Here is a 27,827-nt window from a genome sequence, read left to right as displayed (position 1 = left end):
TCCAAAGACTGGACATATAATCACTGTACCTTACAAAAGAAAACTGGAACGTCCTCCTACACCTTCAGTTCCACTCAAAAACATGTTCAAACTTCTCCCATAAGGGTACCTTCACCAGAACTGCCAGATCCTTATATTTCCCCCACACACTCGCCACTCAGCCCACATAACCCTGATGACGATGATATTTCTGAGGGAATAGAAGATGTGCAACCCTTAGAGGACCCAGACGATATTCCTGGCCCATCAGGTGATCCTTGGGAAGACTACAATGCACCAGATGCCCCTGATCTACCCCAAGATGATGTATACCCCCTCTAGGCCATCTCCTCCAGATGACACCATAGGGTTTACAAAACTCATTCACAGAGCAGCAGCCTTTCATGGGGCCGATCTCCATACTGACCCAGTGGATGACGACTTCCTTATGGACACACTATTACCCTCTCATAAGACCACAACCATCTTACCAATGCTCAAAGGGGTTAAAAGCACGCACCAGACATATTCAAAGATCCCGTCAGAGCTAGGGTAATTAACCCCAAAGCCGCTCCATCTGACCCAGCCTATATCAAGGGCCATCTACCATTAGACTCTTTAGTGGTTTCCAACGCACGGAAAAGAGCAAATTCTCAAACAGGGGATGCTCCACCCCTGATAAAGAATCCAAACTATTAGATGCTTCAGGGGAACGCATGACATCTCAAGAAACCAATGTCTGGAGAATTGCCAACACCCAAGCTCTGTTGGCAAGATACAATAGGGCTCATTATGATGAGCTTAAAACCCTTATACAACCTGTACCAGACAAATACAAGACCAGGGCTACTGATATAATACAAGAAGGGAAGGTTATTACTAATACTTCCATCCGTTGCGCTCTAGATGCTACTAACAGCCTCAAGAGCAATAAATACTGGCATACTTTTACGCAGGCATGCCTAGCTGCGTATTTCTGGTTTCAAACCAGAAGTACAAACAAGTATTCTTAATCAACCCTTTGACCAACAGCATCTGTTTGGCCCCTCAGTTGATACCTCTCTGAAAAAATGAAAAAGGACACTGACACCGCAAAATCCATGGGGGCTTTATAAAATCAAACTCCCAGAGCGTCCTTTCGTCGCTCCTCCTAAAGGGGCGCCTCAACAACTTTTCCTACCAACACTGCATCCTCTTCTTGCAAAACTCCCACCCAATCCTCGCCCAATAGAGGTTTTTACAGAGGAGGCTACAGAGGTAACAATACTAAAGGCAGAGGTAACAACACCTGTGCTGCCTCCGCCCCCAAACAGTGACTTCCCTCCCTTACCCCAGACGATTCCACTCCTGTCAGGGGAAGAGTTCAACAGTTCCTACCTGTCTAGAACTCCATCACAACAGACAGATGGGTGAGACAAATAATTCACTCAGGTTATTGCCTGGAGCTCACTTCCACTCCTCCACCAATACCACCCAAACGGCGTCCCATGTCCCAAGAGTTTCTCACACTCCTAAAACAGGAGGTTGTTGCTCTACTACACAAACAAGCAATAGAATCAGTTCCACTACACCAGCAAAACACAGGGGTTTACTCGCTGTATTTCCTTATTCCCAAAAAAGACGGCTCCCTCAGACCTATACTGGACCTCAGACCCCTGAACCTACATACAGTCAGACCACTTCCATATGGTCACATTACAGCAGGTCCTTCCTCTGCTAAAACAAGGCGACTTCCTTGCTACCCTAGATCTCAAGGACGCCTACTTTCACATTCCCATTCACCAAGCTCACAGGAAGTACCTTTGGTTTGTGGTGGATGGTCAGCATTACCTATTCAAAGTCCCCCCCATTCGGGGTCACTACAGCACCCAGAGTCTTCACAAAATGTCTCGCTATAGTAGCAGCACACTTGAGAAAGGAAAACATCCAAGTCTTTCCATATCTGGATGACTGGTTAATAAAAACCAAGTCATACCAGCAATGCGTCCAGCACACACACAAGACCATTCACCTCTTACACAAACTTGGATTCACTATAAACAAAACAACCTCCAACCATCCCGGTCTCAACAGTATTTAGGTGCCACAATAGACACCTCCAAAGGACTTGCATCCCCCAACCCAATAAGAAAACAGGCCATGCAAGCTCTTTTACAAATATTTCAACTGCAACACTCACTAACAGTGTTCATGCAACTAATTGGAATGATGGCCTCTTGCATTTTCGTAGTACCACACACAAGACTCCAGATGTGTCCCCGACAAGAGTGCTTAGCAAGCCAATGGAACCAGGCTCAAGGTCAACTAACAGATCTGGTGGTGGTGGACGGCCGGACACATCGCTCTCTGCAGTGGTGGAACACCAAAAACCTTTCCAAAGGACGGCCATTCCTCGAGCCAGTTCCACAGGTGGTGCCAACCACAGACGCATCCCTCATTGGCTGGGGAGCTCATCTGTCAGAGCACACAGTTCAAGGCAGATGGACACTGCAACAAAAGCTACTCCACATAAACCATCTGGAGTTGCTAGCCCTTCTTCTAGCACTAAAATCCTTTAAAAATTACCTATCAGGCAAGACTGTCTTAGTCCACACAGACAATATGACAGCCATGTATTACATCCAAAAACAAGGAGGAACACATTCCTTACAGCTCTCCCGGCTGGCGTAGAGCATATGGAGGTGGGCCAGTCCTCAAAAAATCTATCTACTAGCAGAGCATCTACCAGGAGTTCAAAATCAGATTGCGGATCTGTTGAGTCGTCAGAGCCAACAGATTCACGAGTGGGAACTTCATCCGCGAGTTCTTCAACCTTTCTTTCAAGTATGGGGACAGCCACAAATAGATCTGTTTGCCACACACCTATACTTCAAATGCCCAAGCTTCGCCGCCAGGTATCCACACCCATTGTCCAAAGGCAATGCAATATGGATGAGTTGGTCAGGCAAATTTGCATACGCTTTTCCGCCTCTCCCACTCATTCCGTTAGTGGTGCGCAAGCTGCAGCAACACTCCCTCACACTGATCCTAATTGCACCAACATGGGCAAGGCAACCGTTGTACACCACACTACTGGAACTTTCAGTGGTACCACATCAAAAACTGCAACTCTCACCACATCTGTTAACACAGAACCATGGAGAGATCATGCATCCGGACCACATGCAGCTCAACCTAGCAATTTGGCTCCTGAGGTCTTAGAATTTGTATATCTCTACCTCCCACCTAATTGCATGAACATTATCAAAGAAGCTAGACATCCTACCACAAGAGCTTGCTACGCAGCTAAATGGAAAAGATTTGTTATCTATTGCACCAATAACATCAAACCACTAGATGTTTCCATCCAGAACATCATATGCTATTTGTTGCATCTCCACAAATGCACTTTAGCATACTTCTCAATCAGGTTACATCTTACTGCCATAGCGGCATACCTCCAAAACAGACAGCATCTATCATTGTTCAAAGTTCCTGCCATTAAAGCCTTCATGGAAGGCCTTACAAGAATAATTCCTCCCAGGGTACCACCCTCCCCTGTATGGAACCTCAACATTGTTCTTACCAGGCTCATGGGTCCTCCATTTGAGCCTTTGCGCAAGTGTGAATTACAATTCCTTTCATGGAAACTTGCCTTTCTAATAGCTATTACATCACTCAGAAGGGTGAGTGAGATCCAGGCACTAACAATTCACGAACCATTCTTGCAACTACATCACAACAAGGTGGTTCTAAGGACAAATCCCAAATTCCTTCCAAAAGTCATTTCACCATTCCATCTCAATCAGTCTGTTGAGTTGCCAGAATTCTTCTCCCAACCTCAAACAGTAGCTGAGAGAGCTCTCCATACGTTAGATGTTAAACAAGCTCTCCTCTATTCTATTGATAGGACAAAGCCATTCCATAAAACAAAACAGCTTTTTGTCTCTTTTTCTCCCCCGCACAAAGGTAACCCCATTTCAAAAACTGGGATTGCAAGGCGGATAGTTAAATGCATTCAAATTTGCTAGCAAAAAGCAAAACGCACTCTATCCATTCCCCCTAGGGCTCATTCCACCCGTAAACTAGGGGCATATATGGCATTTTTAGGGAACATTCCCTTAGATATCTGCAAAGCAGCTACATGGTCTACACTGCACACATTCACAAACAACTACTGTGTAGATGTGCAAGCAAAACAACAAGCTAGTGTGAGCCAGGCTGTACTCAAAACACTATTTCAAACCACTGCAACAGATACTGGTACTTGCCGCTAAGGGAGAGAACTCCTATGCAATCTATGCACTAGTGTGTGATCTGCAGCCCATATGCCTTGAACGGAAAATGCTACTTACCAGTATGCAACTGTTCTTGGCATGTTGGGCTGCAGAGTCACACACTCCCACCCGCCTCCCCGGCTGCCTCTATCTGTTCCAGTAATATCTTAATTAGATACATAATTCATGGGCATCTCTTCCTGTTCTCACACAACTCCATCATTTCCCGAAATGGTGAAAAACAATCTGAAGATTGAGTCGATGTCCATGCGCACTATGCTGTGGAGGAGTCGTCATCTACCATACGAACACTCTTCCAGGACAACAACAAAGTGTAATCATCCGGGCCCGCCACCAGATGGCGATCTATGCACTAGTGTGTGACTCTGCAGCCCTACATGCCAAGAACAGATGCATACTGGTGAGCAGCATTTTCCTTTTTGGCTAGGAGAGTGAGTTGTTGAAGTGCTGGAAAAGCAATATTGTTAGAGGTCATAGTTTTTTGCCCTTACCTGCAGAACTCCAGTGTGTGGATTGAGCCTGTCTGTCTCATAGGAAATTCTGCATTGAGAAGCAGCTTCCAGCCCCCTGCCCTGCAAACATTGCCCGAGGTAGCAGGCACCTTATATAGGCTGCTATTGGATGCTACATGTGTGCCAGCTGGTATTTAAGATTAAGACTGTTTATTATTCATCATCCGCAGAAGAGCTATGCCCATGCTGTTCTTTCTTTATGTTAAAATAACCGCATCCTAAGAATTGATTAAACACTTAAAGACAACTGTGGTGCTGTGGTATGTGGTATATTGGAGACTTTGAAATGCAAAGTAATCACACCATATGCCTTCAATGGATTTCACTGGAAAATAAGATCCCTATTTAGACTGCCAACACTGTTTTCTTTCCCCCTCATTCACACACAGAATATTTGTTTTGGAAGCCGTGAATAGCAAATGCAAGTTTGTGACTGACTTCACTCAAGAATTCATGATCTGTTACAGAAATGGCTCTGGAAATTTTGAAAACTAAGTCTTAATGTTTGCAACCATTAAATGAATGGGGTTTGGGGACATAAACAAGATTCTTAATGCCAGTTCCCTTATGATCTTTTTAGGTCTGCAAGAAGGAAAGACTTGAACATCCAAGAACAGCCACCATAACCCCATCAGAGAATACTCACTTCAGAGTCATCCTTAGCTCAGAAGCCATGGCAGTAGAAACAGAAGACAACATTGTCATGGAGAACTCCGTCTGTACAGTATTAAAGCCTGAGCCAAGACCTCATGCCAGTTTTTCAACGGTGGATACAACAGACTGTGGTTCTGTAACAGTGGAACCCAGCTTGGAAAGCCTGGCTGATTTACCCATTTCACCAACTGAAGATTGTAACCAGTTAGCTGATATATTGGAACAAGATGCTTTATCTGAACTGAAACCAGCATCTAAAATGGACTCTCCTTCAAAAAAGAAAGGTAATCATTATGCAGCACTATTTTCCTCGAAGAGTCTCAAAACAAAATCAGGAATTCTAAATGAAATATTGTAATCTGTTAGACTTCTTGCCACAGATTCCTTACCTTGGAATATTCTCTAGGCATCATACTGAATCTTGAAATTTACAAGCCGTTCCTATGCCTGCCGGTAAGTTGCGCCGTTCGGAGAGGTGTCTGTCATCCATGCTGGAAGCGACATGTGCGGTGCCTATATCAGTACCACCCCAAAGCCCTGATGTCGCTTTTTTTCTTTCCCCGTCAGTTAGCGCTGATCTGTGAAGAGCTACAGCTGAGTCAATTTTACATTGGCTTATTCATGACTTTTCTTCAACATTTATTTTTAGATCTTATTCTCCTGGTGTGATGGGGAAGTCCCCTAAGAAACCTAAGGGTTTCAAGCCATATGGTGCCTGTCACAGGCAAATGTTTGTGACAGACCCACATTTGAATTGTCTGTGATGTTTTGAGAGGGACCACAACTCTGAAACCTGCAAGGACTGCTGGGCCATGCACCCTAAGGCGCTGAGGGCATTCCCTCATGCGCTCCGACATCAGAAGACATTGTGACGTTCACGATCTTGGTCGCGTGGAAGGTCCCAGGACTGCTTGCGGAGCCGCACCGAAAGCTTTCATCTCGATCAAAGTCATCGGGTAAATCTAAACAAAAGAAGTTGAAGAGATCTTTGACCTTACTGTACCGATCCAAATCCTCAGATGAGGCACCGAGAGTGTAGGCACTCCAGGCTTCACTTTTCTGTGGAGCCTGTGCCAGGGTTTGCTCCAAGCCTCCCTGACATTTGCGGAGCCAACTGAAAGACTTCTGTGAGACCATGCACCTCATATTTGTGTGGCCTGACCACCTCTAGAATGCATTCGGGCCCCTTGGGATTGGGAGGGCCCCCCCCCCCTGGATTTCTGCCGGCAAGTTTGCCCTCTGAGCCAGTCAGGTTTCTTGGATCAGGTGCTGGATCCGGAGCACCGTCGTCTGTGAGACCGCGGCCTTCCTCGGCACCCATTCCAGTACTGATTCCTCATGGCTGCACCATCATCATTCCCAACACTGAGTTGGGTGGGCGTCGTCCCACGCCTCTGGATCCATGCCTTCCAGGTAGGAGCCCAGCGGCTTTTCCATTCAACAAGCCTAGAGATGTAGAAGAATGGGAAGGGTCTAATGATACTTATGTATACCAGCATCCCCTAGATGACACAGAGGTCAACTGGTATTAGGACCTGGTGAATGCCAGTGGGCTAGACATCTCACCAGACACTCGCTTGGTATTTCCTCTTACCGTGACGATGGAAGAGGGTACCTCATTTACAATGGTGGTGCGAAGGACGGCTGAAGTTTCGACCATCAGCTGCCCTCAATGGCAGTCAACACAAACATCTTGACAGAGGTGCTTGAACCGGGAGTTTCCCCCTCCGAACCCTAGGTCCCAATTAATGAAGCCCTTACCAATGTCCTCCTTTGGCCCTGGTCCAAGCCATGCACAGGAGCTCCTGTGCACAAGACCATTGCCTGCCGCCATCGCCCGCTCCTGGGGGGGATCCCATTTTCCTCACCCAGGACTCAACCCCAGAGGGCTTGGTGGTCCAAGCCTCCACATCCCGAATAAACCTGTGGTGTTCCCTAGCACTCACTGAATAGGGAATCCACGAGGGTGGATATCAATCCCCCAGGCAGTTGTAGCCACCAAACTCCTTTAGTGTGCCCTCATACTCACATGGACATCCATAGGGAGGCAAAAGACACCATCACCTGCACCATTGGCTGTTGATAACATCCGACAAGTGGGTTTTACAGATGTCCAAAGGGGCTACTCCGTCCCCTTTCTGGACACCCTTCTACTTATGCTACCCACTTACGACTGGCTGACGGAAGACCATTTCTCCTTGCTCCATCAGGAAGTGTTGGCTCTCTTGGCCAAGGGAGCCATCAAGAAGGTGCCAGCATCACAAGTAGGTTGTGGTTGCTATTCCTGCTACTTTCTAGTGCCCAAGAAGGACATAGACCTTCGTCCTATCTTAGACCTGCGCTTTCTCAGCTTCTTCCTGGTAAAGGAGAAGTTCAGTATGTTCACATTAGCTCAAGTTCCGTACACACTGGAGACTGGATGGTAGCGCTGGACTTGCAGGAGGCATACTTCCACATTCTTATCCTACCTGCCCACGGGAGCTACCTGCGGTTCAGAGTGGGCCAAGAGCTCTTCTACTTTGCAATGCTTCCTTTCGGTCTCGCCAGCGCCCCACAGGTGTTCATGAAAGTAATGGTGGTGGTTGCAGCACATCTGCGGAGGTCAGTGTTTCCAGTCTTCCCCCTAACTCGATGATAGGCTGTTGAAGGCGGACTCGCCCCATGCAGGTCTTTTCTCACCTCTAGACTACGGCAAACCTCCTGCATTCTCTGGGGTTCACTATAAATGTGCCGAAGTTACACCCGACTCCCTCTCAGATGCTTCCTTTCATCAACGGTAAGTCCAGAATATTCGGGCTAAGAAACTGATGTTTCAGCCTTCATCCTGGATTTTGGTGAGACTGATTCTGAGGCGTCTGAGCCTCATGGCCTCCTGCATCATGCTACTTACACATGCACATTGGCATATGCAAACTCTGTAGTGGACCTGAAATCCCAGTGGGCAGAGCATCGGGGAAATCTCTCAGACATGATCCTGGTCACCAACAGTACTGCACAAAACTTGCAGTGGTGGCTGACGAACCACGATTGGGTCAGCAGCAGACCCTTCTCCTTTCCCCAACCACAGTTGACTGTAGAGACAGATGCGTCACTCCTGGGCTGGGCGGCCATCTGGCAGAAGCGGAGATCAGAGGACACTCTGGCGGAGCTTCATGTGATATCTTTGGCATTGAAGGTCTTTATTTCTTTGATCAGGGGAAGGCTAGTGTAGGTGTTCACAGGAAACACCACCGCCATGTGGTACTGCAACAAACTGGGTGGGGTGGGTTCATGGACCCTTTATCAAGAGACCTTGCATCTTTGGACATTGCTGGAAAGTCAGGGCATCATCCTGATGGTTCAACACATGGCGGGTTCCCTCAACGCCACAGTGGATGAATTAAGCCATCGATGCCTAACGGACAGCAAATGGTGCCTCCTACCGGAGGTGATACAAGGTCTCGTTCAAAAGTGGGGAGAACCTTGGTTAGATTGTTCGCCACCCCGAGAATGCGCAGTGTCAACACTTTCCAGCACTGTAGTTTCCTAGGCGACTCACTTGGAATAGTTTTTCTCATTGAGTGGAGTGCCTGCCTCCCGTATGCCTTCCTGCCGATGCCACTCCTGCCCAGAGTTCTCAACAACATCAGGAATGATCAGGCTCACTGATTCTTGTTCCTCCGGACAGTCTGGTATCCTGAGCTATTGAGCATGAGCATCGGTCCTCCAGTCAGGTGCCTCTTCGGGAGGGTCTTGTGTCGCAGCAACAGGGGAGGGTTCTGCACGCAGACCCTGCGCACCCTCCACCTTCATGCATGGAGACTGAGTGGTGACAGTTGACAGCTTTCAACCTTTCTCTCGAAGTTTGTGCTGTTATTCTGTCAGCCAGGCATCCCTTCACACAGACAGTATATACCTACAACTGGGACACATTTGTTGCATGGTGTGCATCCAAGAACATCGCCCCTCTGCACCCCTCTCTCAGGTTTTACTATTTGTTCCATCTTAGGCACAGCAAGGCTCTGCTCTGGGCACAGTTAAGGGCTATTTATCAGTCATTGCTGCATTTTTACTGTTTCTGGACTGTCCTCCTTTAAGTCACTTGTTGTGATTAGGTTCTTCAAAGGTCTACAACATATGTTTCCTCCCAGGTCATTCATCATGCACCAATGAAACTTGAACCTGTTTCTGATGTGCACGCCCTTTGAGCTGCTGCACAACTGCCCATTCCAGTTTCTAACCATCAAGGCAGCTATATTAGCAGCCGTAACATTGGCTAGAGAGTCCGCAAACTGCAGGCTCTGTGTGTGCACCCTCCTCATATCACCTTTTACCCAGAGAAGCTGGTCTTTGGAACACATGCCCCCTTCCTTATGAAGGTAGTGACACTTTCATGTAGGCCAAATTATTACCTTGCATTGCTTCTTTACTCTGCCTCACCCGTCTAAAGAAAAGGAGAGACTTCACCGTCTGGACCCAAAGAGAACATTGTCATTCTGCCTTGATTGTACCAAAGAGTTCTGGCCGGAAAATCAACTCTTTTTGGGGTATGGTGGAGCTAAGAAGTAAAAGTCCATGCAGAAACGAACCATCTCACAAAGGAAAGTGCTCTGCATAAAGATCTGTGTGCTCATTCCACCAGAGCCAAGGCTGCGACCACTGCATTAGCTCACAGAGTCCTTTTCCTGGACATCTGTCAGGCAGCTGAGTGGGCATCTGTTTACCAAACACTGCTGCCTGGACAGTCAGGTTTGTCGGGATGGGCACTTTGCCTGTTCGCTCTTGCAGGACTTTTTGGTCTAAATCTGTTTTGCAGACCGACCCCCTGGAGGTATTTCTTGGGTATCTATTCTAAGGTAAGGAATCTACAGCTAGAAGTCTCTATCAGTTGAAGACGTTACTTGCCTTATCTGGTATAGACTCTGTCTAGCTGCAGATTTCTTACTGACCATCCCATTCTCCTTGCTCTGCAACTGATTACAGTGTGAGTGTCACCCTTCTGAGGCCCTTAGAAATGTGCACCAGGTTGTCAGTGTTCTTGTGGCTCCGCGTTTCCGAGTCCAAACGTTTGGCTTGGAAAGTCACGAAAAGAAACTGACGTCAGTGCGCTCGGGTGGCGCCTATATAGGCACCGTGCATGTCACTTCTGGCGTGGCCAGTGCTGTGTCTAACCAGGACATCTACTGGCGCTCAGGGATACTGATGGAAAATTTCTGGATACAGTCTGACGCCTGGGAATATTCCAAGGTAAATAATCTGCTGCTAGATAGTCCACCAGATAAGGCGTTATCGAAGGTAAGTAACTTGTTCATTAAGCGTTGATTTGAAAAGCATAGCACTAGATTTCTGAATATACCCTCACAAAGCTCACTTTATGCAAGAAACCGAGCTATATTCTTAATAGCGTATGCTGACCTTATGAGTAGGTATCAAAATTAACAGATTGTCCCCTTCTCCAAATTAATCCCATTCAAAGTGAACTCCTCTTACTCTAGCTAGAATCCAGATTGCGCTTTAAGCTACTTTTGTTAAACCATGGTGTTTTAGTTGATTTGTCCCACAAGCAGTGGCTTCTTTGCTACCGCAAAATCGACATACAAAGCAGGATAAGAAATAGTCATAGTCATACGAACAAAGTTACTTTTTGGAATATCCTGTAACCCTCTAAGAAGAAATGTCAAACGCTGAAGACAATTCATGCTCTTTCTGCAAACCTCTTGTAGTTGTGTTTCAAGTTTTAACGAGGATAATGGACCTGATGTAGGAAGACCCATTTGCAAACTAGGATGTGCAGTTTGCACAATAAGTGGTTTGCTAATATGTATGCAGTTTGTGATGTGACCTATGTACTAATTGGTTGTATCACAAATTGTATATTTGCAGGAGGTTTTAAAATAACCTATCTAATGAATGAAAATAAGGCAAGTTGCAATGTGCGACTCTGCATAAATGGCTGTGCATTCAAGAAGGTGTCCTGCAAGGGACGTTGGCCATTCTTGGATTTGATTTTCAAAGGTCAAACTTATTTAAATTTGTTGCAATTATTTTTGTTTAAAGCAGCTCTTGTGTCAATTAAAGGGACAAATGCTTTGTTTATTTTTTAGTAAGAAATGTTTACGATTTGGGAACACTTTGGATGGATCACTCATGAGCCCCTAGACCACTACCTTTTCTCTCCAGAGGTTGTCCAACATGATTCTCAAAGCAGAAGGGTGCAGCTTTGTGAACCCCCTTTGAGGTGTTGGTAACTTCTCAATGGTTTGCGTCCACAGCTGATGTTTAAAAATTACTGATGCATGGTTGTAAGATGGAACAACGACCACTTGAACAACTACAGTCCAAACAACGACCCCTTAACCTCTACTTAGTCTATACCACTAAAGTTTTAACAACAACTATTTTTTACAACTACTATTCATTTACCACTATTGCCTTTACTTCATCAATGTATCTTTTTTACAGAGAAGTATAAACCCATGTGTGTGTGTATTTCTGATGGATAATTCTGCCTGTGGATTCCTCACCTTCTGATTACCCCTTGCTCCAGCATTCCACATAAATTCTTACCTAGGTCTCCCACGTCGACGAGGACGTCATAATAGCACGGCTCCGCTCGCGACTCCGAATGACGTCATCGGAGCCATAAGAAGACCTCGTCGGCATGCTGACGTCCATTCCCTTTTTTCCGCGCCGTCGACTCGCAACGGTTTTTTTAGGGGCTCTCCATTTTCTGTAGAGAACTTTGTATCCTTGAGGATTTCCAATGGCTACTTCTAGGTAGTCTGGGTTTAAACTCTGCAGAGAGTGTGGCGGTCACATGTCGATCACTGACCCGCATGATGATTGACTCTGGTGCCTATCGTCAGATCACGACGTCGATCAATGCTGAAGCTGCAGGAAGATTAATCCGAAGGCCATTAAGGAGCGTGAGGCTAAGCTGTTTATAGCCAGAGCCAAGAAGGAGAAGAGGGGTCACAAAAGAATGAAGTTGTCGTCTCATACTTGGCAGTCAAGAAAACATAAGAAGTCTAAGAGGAGACATGGTTCTCAGCGCCATTCGTCGAAGGTCAGGGCTTCGAGGTCGCCTTCACCAGCTAAGCGACTTCGAAGACAGGACTTTGTTTCTCCTTCTCCAACTCCATCTCCACAGTGACACTGGTTCCATCTCCGGTTCCGAGGTCGATGGCGTCGAAGGGCTCTTCGTCGCATGAAGGTTCTCCGGCTCCTGCTATGTATCCGACGACCAGGGAGTCGTCTCCAGGCCGTGTGGCTTCCCCTGTGCGGGCGCCGTCCCCGGCTCCGCAGGCTCCAGTTCAGCCTCAGGTGGCTCACCTTCAGGAAGGTACGGATCTATATCCTCCTTTTCCTGGATCAAACCCTACGCATTTTCTTGATGCGATGTTTGGCATGTTTGTCAGGGCCTCTACTCCATCTGGTGCGCCTTCGGGCCCCGTGGGTCCTTTGGTCTTCAACTTGGGTGTGCCTCACCACTATGCTCAAGCACCCTTTGTGCCATTCTTGCTGTCGACTCCAGCTTGGCATTTCCAGGCGCCGAGGTCTTCCACTCTGGCTCCGCGGACTCTTTCGGCTGTCGTGTCGGCGCTACCTCTAATTCGATCAACGCCGAGGTTTGAAGCTGCAGCTCCTCCATCGACGCCGTTGATGTCCTCACCAGCGCCGTGATTGGCGCCGCCGATTCTTAAACAGCACTCTAGGAGAGAGGCGCAGAGACTCCTTGAGGAGGAGGAATATGCACAGTATCAGGATCTCATCTCCAAAGGCTGGAGTATTAAAAGACATTGCTCCTTATCACGTAGTAATAAGGAAGGCAGCTGAATTGCTTCATCTGCAACTTCCCTCAGCGGATGTAAAATCTAATATCCTTACGGAGGTTCTTAATACAGCTTTTTCTGCCTCTGAACCGCTGCTACCCTTTAATGAGGCCTTAACGGAGCCCATAATGAAAGTTTGGCAGAAGCCCTTGTCAGCTCCTACAGTTTCTCGTTCCATCTCAAGAAGGTACAGGCCTGCTCCTGGGGATCCAGCTTTTCTGTCTTCGCATCCATCACCAGAAAGCTTGGTGGTCCAGGCTTCTTGTTCGAAGCAATCTTCTGGTTCTTTCCCTACCATACCTGGTGATAGGGATTCGAAAAAAAATGGAGCAGGCAGCAAAGAAGGTATTCTCTTCTGCGAGTATGGCTCTAAAGCCCACTAATGCCACCTGTCTTCTTGGGAGGTATATCCATGCTCTGATGGATTCAGTCAAGCAGCTAACTCCAAAGTTGCCTGAAGAGGATCGAAATAATTTCTTGGAGGCCCTTTCTGATTCTCAAGCTGTGGCCCGTCAGGTGGTACAATCTGGTCTAGACACTGCTGACCCTGTGGTTCGTGTGATGGGGTCTTCTATGGCGACAAGAAGACAAGCTTGGCTTAGATCATCCGGATTTTCTCCTAATGTTCAAGCGACTGCTGGATTTGCCCTTTTTGATGGGTCAAGACTATTTGATTCAAAGGATGACTACCTTGCAGCGTTTTATGGATAGCAGGACTACTGCAAGGTCTCTGGGCCTCCAGGTGCAATCCAGGGGATACAGCTACAAGCGGTATCGTGGTTTTGGAAGAGCTGCATCCTTTCGTGGCTGCCAGCAGATTCCACAGGGCCAGCAGCAGCAGACTCCTTTGTACAAATCGTACAGAGGGAAGAATAAAGGGCGTCTTAGGTGAGCCTCTCGGCAGCAATCCTCCTCCTCCTCCTCCACTTCTCCTCCCGCCACCGTTGGTACTTCAGGAAAGCAGTTCTAGATCCCCCATCTTAAAACATGTTGGTCCGGTAGGGGGTTGGGTGTCCTACTTTCTACAAGATTGGAAACTGATCACTTCAGATCGTTGGGTTTTAAATCTTGTAGAGAATGGGTACGCCCTCCCTTTTTTAGAGTTTCCTCCTCCTTACCCTCCTCGCCAGAGTTGGTTTTCAGAGGATCACTTACTGCTTTTGCAGCAGGAAGTTCTTACCTTGTTACAGAAAGGTGCTATAGAGTTGGTTCCGGAGCAGGAAAGGGGTCAGTGATGCTACTCGCGGTATATCCTGATCCCCAAAAAGGACGGTCGATTAAGGCCGATCTTGGACCTCAGGATTTTGAATCTTTACCTCAGGCAGGAAAAGTTCAAAATGTTGACCTTTGCTCAGGTTCTTCTTGCGCTGCAACAGGAAGACTGGATGGTGTCCATCGATCTGCAGGATGCGTATTTTCATCTTTCCATCCTGAAGTGGCATCGGAAGTATATCCGGTTCACAGTAGGATCGCAACACTACCAGTTTGCGGTTATTCCGTTCGGTCTGACTTCCGCACCCCGAGTCTTTACGAAGGTGATGGCGGTGGTAGCAGCACATCTCAGAAGGTCAGGGGGTTCCTGTTTTCTCCTACCTGGACGACTGGCTGTTGAAAGCAGAGTATCCAGAGTTTTTGTTGCGTCGTTTGCAAACCACAACGCAACTGTTGTTCAAGTTGGGTTTCTCAATAAATGTACCCAAATCTCACCTGGTGCCTTCTCAACACTGCCTGTTCATAGGGGCAATACTGGACAATACTGTGTGTTGGGCATTTCCACCTCCGCAGAGGGTTCTCGACATTCAGGAGATTATTCCTTGGGTTCACGATGGAGCGGTTGTTCCAGTCCTGAAGGTTCTACGCCTGCTCGGTCTGTTCGCTTCCTGCATACTGTTGGTCAGTCATGCGCGCTGGCACACAAGGGCACTCCAGTGGTGTCTCCGCAGGCAGTGGTATCAACACAATGGAGATCTCGGGGAGAAGGTCCAAATCTCTAGAGAAGCTGCAGTGGAGTTGACTTGGTGGGGTGTGCAGGGCAACCTGTCTCAAGGAAAGCCCTTTCAACTTCCTTCGCCTGTGACCACAGTGATCACGGATGCCTCCACTCTAGGGTGTGGTGCTCATCTGGGGGATCTGGAGGTCAAAGGTCTTTGGTCTCCAGAGGAAAGATTGCTTCATATCAACCTTCTGGAATAGCGGGCGATACGTTTGGCACTAAAGGCTTCCCTTCCTTCCCTTCGCGGTCAATCGGTTCAGGTCCTGACGAACAACACGACCGCGATGTGGTATATCAACAAACAGGAAGGTGTAGGGTCGTATCGTCTGTCGAGAGGCTCTGCGACTCTGGTCCTGGGCTCAGAACCATCAGATTTATGTGTTTGCAAATCATCTAGCTGGTGTGCTGAATATTCGTGCAGACAGTCTCAGTCGGCATTACTCTGCCGATCACGAGTGGCGGCTTCATCCAGAGGTGGTCCATCACATCTTCCAGATGTGGGGGTCTCCTCGGTTGGACCTGTTTGCCACCCATGAGAACGCGCACTGCCCGTTGTTCTGCAGTCTCCAGTATCCGATGCAGGGAGCGCTGGGGGACGAGTTTCAATTGGATTGGAGCTCACAACTCCTTTACGCGTTTCCTCCCATACCCTTGTTCCTCGGGTTCTGAGGAAGATTTGTCAAGACCGGGCCCAAGTCATATTGATCGCCCCGGATTGGCCAAGAAGGGTGTGGTACACAGATCTTCTTCACCTCTCATCGCACCCTCCGCTCCGTTTCCCTCTCAGGGCAGACCTCCTCTCGCAGTCGCAGGGGCAGGTTCTACACCCCCACCTCCAGAGTCTGCACCTTCATGCCTGGAGATTGAACGAGTGTAGGAATGTGGCTCTGTATATACTGTTCCCAAATGGGTACAGTGTGTACAGAGTCCACAGTCCCCAGAGGTTTGGCAAAGTCTAAAGTTAGATATAACCTTACTCTATAAAGTGGTAGCTTTGTCGAGCAGTAAGGCAGTATCAGAGGACAGTGTAAAGCATTTGTTGTACACACTCAGTCAGCAAATGGTCTGACACACTCAAGAACTGAACTCTAGGCCAATGGTTTGTATGTAAAAATATATGGTTGTTTTATTTTAGAACCAACAATAGGTATCGAAATATACTTTCTCAGAATGAGATGCTTTAGTTAAAAACTTTGCAATAGGCAATTGACTTTTGAATGCAATAGTTAGTTTGTTGCAATAGGCAACACAATTTCAAACACAATAATACATTGAGCTCAATGAGAATTTCAAGTTAAATGCAATTGATTACTTTTAGGATTACTTTTCTAACTCCAGGACTGGATCCTAGATTCAATCCTGGGACAGTTCCTCGAAATAGGTGAGTAAATACGATTTAGTTACTGATGTGATTTTTAAGAAATATTTTGGTGTTCGAGGCATGTGGGCTGCTGAATTCATATCTGTGCATAGATCGCCGCCTAGTGTTGGGTCCGGATGTTTGCACGTTGTTGTCCTGGAAGAGTCTTCGAAGTATCCTTGGATAGGTGACTCCTCCCCTGGACTACAGTGCGCATGGGCATCCTCTCCATCCTCAGATTGTTTTTTTCCGCCATTGGGTTCGGATGTGCTATCTTAGCTCAAGTTAGGAAAATATTTGGTCGAGGCCAAAAGGCCTTTAGTTCGCGCCGGTACTGTTTATCGATCGGGTTTCGATAGCATCTTGTTAGTTTACTAACTTTCAGCACCGACTTCTTTCGCATTTACCTGTCCATCGACTACTTCGACGATGGAATCCAGGACGCCATTCAAAAGGTGTCCGGTATGCAATGCGAAGTACCCACACATCGACGTCCATCCGGTGTGCAACAAATGCCTTTCGCCGGACCACGACGAATCGACATGCATGGCCTGTGCCCGGTTCCGTTCCAAGAAGACTCTAAGGAACCGAAGAGCGGCGAGACTCGAGGCGCGGCACGCGGCACCGGCCCCAACAGACATCTTCGACGAGGCCGACGTCGAAGAATTAGAAGTCATACCCTCCAGTCCCGTTTCCGAACACGACCCCGGATCGGACGAGGGCGACGAGTCACTCTTCCACAGAGGTGAAGACGACACCGAGGTAGGAGACGACGAGGAGGCCTTAGGGGCCGAAGAGAGTAGCTCCAATGATGAACAAGGCCTACCTGTTCAAACCGAAGAAACACCAGCGCCACAGCCTTTGGCTCCGGTCGAGGGATCGCCTTCGGGCCTTACCCGAGACCCATCCCGTAGTTCTTCGGCCCCGCCCTCGGACGTTCAGCGGCAGCCATTGCTGCATAAGCCAGCTGGTTTCCCTACCACAAAACCGAAAGCTGCTCCGGTTCATACGAAACCGAAACTGAAAGTGGCGCTGGTCGGATCGAGGCCTTCCACGCCTTCGACGCCAGCGCAACGCGTCGGCACCGACCGCACCAAGAGGGACTTCGGTGCCGAACTGGAATCGGGCGACATCGGAGTCGACAAGCGGAAAAAGGCCATCGGCACCGAGAAACCTACTCGGCTACCGACGCCCACAACACCGAGGGCAATACCGCCTGCTTCGCCTCGCGTCGCTCCCTCGATGACGCCGATGCCTCACCTATCGAGGACGTCGACGGTGATCTCCACACCTCGACTCGAGGACCCGCCGGCACCGAAATAATCCACGCCCGGCTCTACGAACCTGCCCGGTGCCAAAGCCTCAAAGACGCCCCAAGTGCGGCCTGCTGCGACGCAAAGCAACAAAACCACGGCGGCCCTCAAAGACCCGTCGGGTTCCGGCCCGATCGGAGCTCCAGCAACCTCTACGGGGCCAGCCAATATTACCTTCGGCTTGCCTCCGTCAACAATCCCGAAGATGTTCCAACTCAGGACACGGGTTACCCAGACTCCGGTTCCACCGGACGAGACGTCTCCGTCACGTGTCATCGGCGCCGACACTGGCAGGATGATTCTCCACGACCGAAGAATAACTTCGGAACCGCCATTGGACCCTTTCAGGATCCCACTAAAAAGGAAGCTGCCGGTGGAATCAACCTCTCCTTTATGAACCGTTCCATTCCTCCTACCAGGATCCACACCGGTTCTCCCCCACGCGCTCCGACACGGATGCATTGGAGGACTACATGGATGACCAAGCACCCTACCATGTAGACACAGACCCTGATGACCAGCAGGACCCTGATCAAACTTGGGGCGACCCTGCAGACCCCAGTGCACCTCTCGATACACAGGACCCACAACTCTATGGGGCAAAAACATCTCCCACGGAGGATACTGCGGCGTTCAACGCTCTTATTGAACGTGCTGCAAATAACCATGGGGTACAGCTTCACTCAGATACCATCGAGGATGACTTTCTAATGGACACTTTTGCATCCTCTGAAAGACATGTAAAAACTCTGCCAATGCTGAAGGGGGTCCTCAAACCAGCTAAGGACATTTTCAAGGAACCCACCAGGGCACGAGTGATAAACCCCAGGATTGATAAAAAATACAGATCAGCACCTGGGGATCCTACTTACATCAAAGGACAATTACCACTCTACTCCATCGTCGTAGCGAATGCTCGCAAGAGGGCACACTCGCAAACGACGGGTGACGCTCCTCCCCCGGACAAAGAGTCCAAGGTGCTAGAGACCTCCGGCAAGCGAGTTGCCGCCCAGGCTGCCAACATATGGTGCATAGCCAACACTCAAGCGCTCCTCGCTCGCTACGATAGAGCGCACTATGACACATTGGAGCAACTACTCCAACATCTCCCTGACCAGTTCAAAGAAGGTGCAGAAATTCTTATCAGAGAGGGACAGCTACTCACAAATGCTTCCATCAAATGTGCACTAGATGCTGCAGACACGGCTGCCAGGGCCATAAACACAAGCGTCATGCTGCGACGACATGCCTGGCTACGAATCTCAGGATTCAAGCCTGAGGTACAAAACAACATACTGAACCAGCCCGTCAACCCCGACTATTTATTCGGCCCAGAGGTTGACACCACCCTCGAAAAGATAAAAAAGGACACGGACACTGCAAAGTCCATGGGCGCCCTCCAAACTCAGTCCTTTCGGAGCGGCTCCTTTCGTCGCCCCGGAAACAAGGGGGCAGGTAGAGGACAGGGGTCACAACAAACGTATAACAAAGGCAATACACAGACCACCTACGATAAAAACACCAGAGGTGGATATCGTGGCTCAAGTACAAAGGGCAGAGGACGTGGCTACGGCAACACCAGGTCCTCCCCCAAGAACAAGCAGTGACGCCCTCTCCCTTCCTCCCGACCACATAACACCTGTCGGGGGAAGACTACAAAGGTTCCTGTCCACGTGGAACTCCATCACCACGGACAGGTGGGTCAAAGATATTGTAAAATACGGTTACTGTCTGGAGTTAACCTCCACTCCACCCACAATACCACCAAGAAACCGTCCTATGTCCTCAGAGCACTTAACGCTCTTACAGCAAGAGGTGCAAAGTATGCTTCTAAAAGGCGCTATAGAGGTCGTCCCCATCCACGAGCAGGGTACAGGGGTGTACTCCCTCTACTTTTTAATTCCAAAGAAGGACGGGTCGCTCAGGCCTATATTAGACCTGAGACCCCTGAACCAGTACATTCTTTCAGAGCACTTTCACATGCTCACCCTACAGCAAGTCCTTCCGCTTCTCAAGCAGGGAGACTTCCTAGCCTCACTGGACCTCAAGGATGCGTACTTTCACATACCCATCCACCCCTCACACAAAAAATACCTCCGGTTCACTGTTCAGGGGCAGCACTATCAGTTCAAAGTCCTTCCCTTCGGCGTGACAACAGCGCCCAGGGTTTTCACGAAGTGCCTAGCTACGGTGGCAGCACATTTACGGAGGCAGCATATACACGTCTACCCCTACCTAGACGACTGGCTCGTTCAAGCGAAGTCAGCCCAGCAATGTGCAAGCCACATGTCCCGCACCATTCACCTTCTTCACAGTCTGGGATTCTCACTAAATTACCCAAAGTCCCATCTCCAGCCCGCACACGTACAACAGTACCTAGGTGCGACTATAGACACTCTGGCGGCCACAGCCCAGCCAAATTTAGTGAGGATCAACAGCATACAACTGCTGATCTCCAAGTTCAAACCCAATCACTCGCTTCCAGCGCGAGTGTTTATGCAGTTGATAGGCATGATGGCCTCCTGCATCTTCATAGTCCCGCACGCGAGGTTACATATGCGCCCACTTCAGGAGTGCCTAGCACGTCAGTGGAATCAGGCTCAAGGACAGTTGAAAGACCTAGTGTTGGTGAGCGGTCGGGCATACAACTCTCTGCATTGGTGGAATCCACAAAACCTTTGCAAGGGCCGACCGTTCCAAGAGCCTGTTCCGCAAATAGTACTGACAGCGGACGCGTCTCTCCAGGGATGGGGAGCTCATGTACTCCACTACACAGTGCAGGGACTATGGACGACACAACAGAAGAAGATGCACATCAACCTTCTGGAACTGATGGCAATCTTCCTGGCCATGAAGGCATTCAAAGTACATCTGTGCAACAAAGTCGTGTTGATCCGGACGGACAACATGACTGCCATGTACTACATACAGAAGCAGGGAGGAACACACTCTCCACAGTTGTCTCATCTGGCTCAGAGCATGTGGAAGTGGGCCATTCAGAGGAACATGTTCCTCATGGCGGAACACCTCCCTGGCAAGGACAACCAGATGGCGGATCTGCTCAGCAGACACAGCCACCAGATGCACGAGTGGGAGTTACACCCATCAGTACTCCAACCGTACTTCCAGCAGTGGGGTCATCCAGAGATAGACCTATTCGCGACAAGCGAAAATGCAAAATGCCAAAGCTTCGCCGCCAGATTCCCACATCCGCAGTTGCAGGGCAATGCGATATGGATGAACTGGTCCGGCAGATTTGCGTACGCTTTTCCCCCAGCGCCGCTGATACCGCTGGTGGCTCGCAAACTACGACAACACTCCCTGACACTCGTCCTAGTTGCTCCCACGTGGGCACGCCAGCCGTGGTACACCACCTTCCTCGAACTTTCCGTGGTGCCGCATCAAAGGCTGCGGATCAAACCCGCGCATTTGACGCAGAACCATGGAGAGGTTCAGCACCCAGATCCGCAACAGCTGAACCTGGCGATCTGGCTCCTGAAGTCCTAGAGTTTGGCTATCTCAACCTGCCACCTGACTGCATGGACATCATCAAGGAGGCCAGGAGACCCACTACCAGGGCTTGCTATGCAGCCAAATGGAAAAGGTTCGTCATTTATTGCGGTAATAATGACATCAACCCGCTGGACGCATCCATCCACAACATCATCTGTTACCTCTTACACCTATACCGATGCAATCTGGCGTACACCTCTATACGTGTCCATTTGACCGCAATATCAGCCTATCTGCAAACCAGGCAGCACCTCTCTCTATTCAGAGTGCCTGCCATCAAAGCATTCTTGGAAGGGCTCAAACGAGTCATTCCACCTAGTCACCCACCGGCTCCAATGTGGAACCTCAACTTGGACCTCACACGCCTGATGGGTCCACCCTTTGAACCTCTACACTCATGCGAGATTCAATTCCTTACCTGGAAAGTGGCCTTCCTAGTAGCGATTACTTCCCTAAGAAGAGTTAGTGAACTCCAGGCACTAACCGTTCAAGAGCCATTTATTCAGGTTCACGCCAACAGGGTCGTACTACGTACCAACCCCAAATTCATGCCCAAGGTAATATCGCAGTTCCACATGAATCAGACTATCGAACTGCCCGTTTTCTTCCAAAACCCACAAACTGTTGCAGAAAGGGCACTACATACACTAGATGTACGGAGGGCCCTCATGTACTACATCGACAGGACTAAACCATTCAGGAAGACAAAACAACTGTTCGTTGCCTTTGCCCCACACCACAAAGGTAACGCCATCTCCAAAGCAGGGATAGCCAGATGGATAGTTAAGTGTATTCAAATCTGTTATCAAAAGGCAAAACGCACATTAACTATTCCACCACGAGCCCACTCAACACGTAAGTTGGGGGCTTCCATGGCCTTCCTAGGAAATATTCCCCTGCATGATATATGCAGAGCAGCCACATGGTCCACTACACACACATTTACAAAACACTATTGTGTAGATGTGCAGTCAAAACAGCAGGCAGCTGTAGGACAGGCTGTTCTCAAGACACTTTTTCAGACCGCTGCAGCTGGCACGGGTAGCCGCCGCTAATAGAGGGCACTGCTATGTATTCTATGCACAGATATGAATTCAGCAGCCCACATGCCTCGAACTGAATATGCTACTTACCAGTATGCATCTGTTCTTGGCATGTAGGGCTGCTGACATTCATATCGCCCTCCCTCCTCCCCGGCGCCTGTCGCAGCTGCAGCTCTCAGACTTACTGCAAGCATGGTCATCACTTTTTGTATCTACTCCATCACTGCCACAATGGCGAAAAACAATCTGAGGATGGAGAGGATGCCCATGCGCACTGTAGTCCAGGGGAGGAGTCACCTATCCAAGGATACTTCGAAGACTCTTCCAGGACAACAACGTGCAAACATCCGGACCCAACACTAGGCGGCGATCTATGCACAGATATGAATGTCAGCAGCCCTACATGCCAAGAACAGATGCATACTGGTAAGTAGCATATTCAATTTTAAAAGTTGACACTTAGAAACTTTTCTCTAATAAAATTACCAATGTTATCCTATAGGAGGAAATTCACTTAGCAGGTAAGTGGGGTTATTGTTACTTTTTCTAGGTCCGTGTCGGATCCTGGATCCAGCACTAATGTACCACCTGTAAGCAGTTGAGAGAATGTGTTTAGGTTATACAGGCGATTTTTAACGAATATTTATAAGTTGGTTGTAATTACTTTTCAGGGTCAGTGCTGGGCACCAAGATCCAGCACTGGGATCTCTTCTAATAGCAGGTGAGTATTTTCGATTTCGTTACTCGGTTGATTTTAGGTGAATATTTTAAAGTTTAGAAACTCCACACTTGGAAGAATTTTCAAGTGAAACCAGTCAATGTTACCCTATGGAAGAAAAGTGAGTTATCGGCTTTTGGGTAAGTACTCGACTGGCAGAGTTAAAGTTCTGGGCATAGACTCAGGGGTCCCCCAGGGTCAGGTAAGTACAGTTGTTACACCCTCGGGGGCACAGGGGCAGCCAGGTGCTGAGTGAGGTAGGCCCAATGTTATCCTATGGGAGGCAGTGGGCCTGTGGTTGGTGGCTGCTGGCTAGCAGGCCACGCGGCTGGGGGAGCGGGGCTCCTGGTCACTTGCTCAGGGCAAATGGGGAAGTAGGTTAGAGTAGAAGTTGCACTGCCAGGGCCACTTGGGCGGCTGGGTGCAGGGTGCTTTTGAGCCGTCGGGCGCTCAATGGATTGCAATGGAAAAGCTCAAGGACGAACAAAGGCTGCAAGCTCGGGGACGAAGATTCTTCAGGTGCGACCACCACTTCGAGAGGTAATTTGGATAGTTGGAGGATAGGTAGGTACCCAGGAGTTGGGCACAGGGGGGCGCAGGGCGCCGGGTGCATGGGTGCCTTTTGGTGTCAGGAAATCTTACCCTCTGTTGATCGCGGTTGGGGGGGGTCCCTAGTTCTGAGGCTGCAGGCGTCGTCAGGAGCATCGAGGTGGGTCCTTGGGTGCTGGATTCAGGGTCACAGTCGCCGGGGGGACGTCCTCGTGGTCTTTGTCCACTCCAGCACAGGCCAGGCTTGGCCGGTGCAGTGTGTGCAGGGTTCGCGGTTCCTGGCTGATGCCAGGGGTCAGTTACTTGCTTTGAGCAGTGCCACTGCTCGTGGGAGTCCCAGATGCTCAGAGTCACAAGGTAGCCAGGTCCTCCGGGGTTTGTGAGGTTGCTGGCCACGGGAGATGCTGGGATTTAGCAGGAGCAGGTTCGAGGGTCGACAGGCCGGTAGGGCTGGGGCCAAAGCAGTTGGTGCCTTCCTCTTGTTAGCATCTGCACGGCAGGTCTTCTTTCTTCTTGATCTTCTTTGCTGTTTCGGAATCTGGATCTGAGGAAGGAAGGTTCAGGGTGCCCCTAAATATTAATTTTAGGGGCGTTACAGGTAGGTAAAGGGCAGGGACCACTGGGTCTCTGCCCTGGAGTGGATACACCCCCTATCATGCTTTTGTAGCTCCAGGACTGGATCCTAGATTCAGTCCTGGGACAGTTCTTAGAAACGAGTGATAAAAGTCGACTTAGTTACTGTTGTGATTTTTAGGCAATATTTTGCTATTTTAAAAGTTGACACAGAAGAAATTTCATTGAAAAACAGTCAATGATTCCCTAAGGGAGAAAATTCAAGTTGCCGGTAAAGTAGGTTCTCGTTACTTTTGTAATCCAGTACTGGGCTCCTAGACTCAGTACTGGGACCTCTATCTAAAACAGTTAAGTAATTACGTTTTCACAGTTGGTACGATTTTTAAAGAATATTTGAAGTTTGCAAAAATCGACACTTAGAAGAAATTTCACAGAAAAACAGTCAATTATTTCCTATGGAAGAAAATTGGGTTACTGGTAAGTACGGCTGTGAATATTTTTCAGGGTCAGTGCTGGGCACCAAGATCCAGCAATGGGATCTCTCCTAATAGCAGGTGAGTATTTTCGTTTTCGTTACTCGGTTGATTTTTGGTGAATATTTTCCGTTTTAGAAACTCCACACAGAAGAAATTTCAGAAGAAACCAGTCAATGTTACCCTATGGAGGAAAATTGGGTTATTGGCTTTTGGGTAAGTACTCGACTGGCAGAGTTAAGGTTCTGGGGACAGACTCGGGGGTCTCCCAGGGTCAGGTAGGTACAGTTGTTACACCCTCAGCGGCACAGGGGTAGCCGGGTGCAGAGTGAGTTAGGGCCAATGTTATCCTATGGGAGGCAGGGGGGCCTTGGTTGGTGGCTGCTGACTAGCAGGCCACGTGGCTGTGGGAGCTGGGCTCCTGGTCACTTGCTCTGGGCAAATGGGGAAGTAGATAGGTGTAGAGGTAACACTGCCAGGGCCACTCGGGCGGCTGGGTGTAGGGTGCTTTTGAACCTTCGGGCGCACAATGAGTTTCAATGGGAAAGCACCTGGTTGAACAAAGGCTGCAAGCTCGGGGACGAAGAATCTTCAGGTGCCACCACCACTTCGAGAGGTAAGTTGGGTAGTTGGAGGATAGGTAGGTACCCAGGAGTTGGGCACAGGGGGCCGCGGGGTGCCTTTTGGTGTCGGGAAATCTTACCCTCTATTGATCACGGTTGGGGGGGGGGGTACATGGTTCTGAGGCTGCAGGCGTCATCAGGAGCGTCAAGGTGAGTCCTTGGGTGCCGGATTCGCGATCACAGTCGCCGGGGGGACGTCCCCGGGACCTTTGTACACTCCGGCACAGGCCAGGCTTGGCGGGTGCAGAGTGTGCAAGGTTCGCGGTTCCTGGCTGATGCCAGGGGTTAGGAGCTGGTTTTGAGCAGAGCCTCTGCTCATGGGAGCCCCAGGTGCTTAGAGCCAAAAGGTAGCCAGGTCCTCCGGGGTTTGTAAGGTTGCTGGTCACAAGAGGTGCTGGGATGTAGCAGGAGCAGGTTCGAGAGTCAACAGGCCGGTAGGGCTGGGACCAAAGCAGTTGGTGTCTTCCTCTTCTTAGCAGCTGCACGGCAGGTCTGCTTTCTTCTTGCTCTTCTTTGTTTTTCGGAATCTGGAATCTGAGGAAGGAAGGTTCAGGGTGCCCCTAAATACTAGATTTAGGGGCGTTACAGGTAGGTAAAGGGCAGGGACCAATGGGTCCCTGCCCTGGGGTGGGTACACCCCCTATCGTGCCACTCTCCTGTGGGAGGGGGCAGTGGCCTAGTCCTGATTGGGCAGGGCTCCCCATCTTCAAGATGGCGAGAGCTCGGAGATGTGCTTCACCTCGCCTCCACCACCTGAGGGGTGGGGTTGGCAGAGGCTGGCACACCCCCTGTCCTTCTTTGGGGTTTCTGGCCAGTCTTCCCGCCAGAGTGGGGGTTTAGAACCCGTAGAGGCCAGTTGCTGAGTACAGCAAGTGGCTTGGAGAAGCTCACAAAGGCGGCATGCCTTTGAAGCTTCCCCTGCCCATCCTGGGGGAGGAGAGCTAGCACCTCGCCCAGGATGTGCATTGTTGCAGGCCCAGGAGAGCGGATGACTCTCTACCCAGGGGTCAAGCAACCTGTCTGCTGTGTGGCAGCCTAGGCAGCCCCTCAGACAAGACGTGGATTGTAGGTTAGGTTCAGGGGGCATCTCTAAGATCCCCTCAGTCGTGCATTGTACATTAAATCCTGCACTGGCATCAGTGTGGGTTTAATGTGCTGAGAAGATTGATACCAAACTTCTCAGTCTTCAGTGGAGCCATCATGGTGCTGTGGAGTTCGTGGTGACGATCTCCCAGCACTATATACTCTTAAATGGCAGCACTGCACTTAGTGCCCAGGAATGGACCTGGGTACTGTAGGGGCACAGGGCTCATGCTCCTGTACCCACACCACTGGCATAGGGCACCCAGCTAGAGGGGTGGCTGATGTATGCCAGGTCAGTGTGTGTTGTGGGCATGGCACACAGGGATGTGTTCCATGTCTACTCTCTGTTTTGTTCTATACCCAGACACTCAGCCTGCAAGGGCAGTGTGTTTGTGTCAGGGTACAGTGCCTCTAAGGGTGGCACAATAAGTGCTGCAGCCCTTAGGTGCCTTCCCTGGTCACAAGGCCCTGTGTACCTAGTGTACCATTTACCAGGGGATGACATGTGGCCAGGGTTTGCCAATTTGGGTTTTAGGTTTCAGCACAGTTTTTAGGGAAGGAACATAGGCCCTGGACACCTGATTGGCAGGAGCCCAGGGCACACTCAGTCAAAGTACATTCAGCAATTCAGCAAAAAGTGGGGGCATACCATGCAAGAAAGATGGCACTTTCTCACAACGGGGCAATCGGAGTTCCTTCTCTCTCCCGCTGGATGTGGTGGGTGTTATTTTATCGTCCAGGCGACACTCCACCAAGTCTGTTTAATCTTCCAGATGATCTAAATTTGTTAAATGGTGTGGAGAGAGGTCCATTGCTCCTTTAAAGGCCCACTTGTCAGATGTTTTTCAGTTTTCGCTTTTCTTGGCCCAGCAGGGTTGTGCTGTGGCCACTGTTAAGGGATATTTGTCGGTCTTGTCGGCTTTTCTATGTATGCCAGACCAGCCGTCTTTATTTAAGTCCCCTATTGTCATGAGGTTCATTAAGGGCCTTACAAATAAGTTTCCTCCCACTCCTTTCATTATGCCTCCGTGGGATTTGAATCTCGTTCTTACCTTTTTAATGGGTTCTCCATTTGAACCTCTTCATACTTGTGCTTTGAGGCTTCTTTCTTTTTAAATGGTTTTCTTGATTGCCATTACCTCGGCTAGGAGGGTAAGTGAGCTTCAGGCTCTTAGTTCGAAGCCTCCATTCTTGACCATTCATGAAGATAAGTTGGTTCTAAGGACCAGGGCTGCTTTCCTTCCCAAGGTGGTTACTCCTTTCCATATGGGAGACAGTCCATTACTTTACCCCCCTTTTATCCTTCTTTTTATTTCCTCATCCCTGGACACTCTGTGATTCTCCCGGCGGAGC

General features: G+C 49.3%; 1 protein-coding gene across 2 annotated transcripts in view; it reads left to right on the top strand.

Moving 5' to 3' along the window:
- LPIN2 (lipin 2) overlaps positions 1-27,827 on the top strand; it is a 560,786-nt gene that overhangs the window by 195,766 nt on the left and 337,193 nt on the right. For both annotated transcript variants that reach the window (XM_085605827.1, XM_085605826.1), the window contains exon 7: positions 5,349-5,706. In XM_085605827.1, coding sequence (XP_085461953.1) covers positions 5,349-5,706 — 358 coding nt within the window. The remainder of the gene's footprint in view (positions 1-5,348; positions 5,707-27,827) is intronic.

Source organism: Triturus cristatus, chromosome 5_1 (genome assembly GCF_964204655.1).
Source record: "Triturus cristatus chromosome 5_1, aTriCri1.1, whole genome shotgun sequence".
In the NCBI taxonomy this organism is placed as follows: Eukaryota; Metazoa; Chordata; class Amphibia; order Caudata; family Salamandridae; genus Triturus; species Triturus cristatus.
Note: the sequence above shows the minus strand (reverse complement) of the source record. Positions and strands in the feature narration are given on the sequence as shown.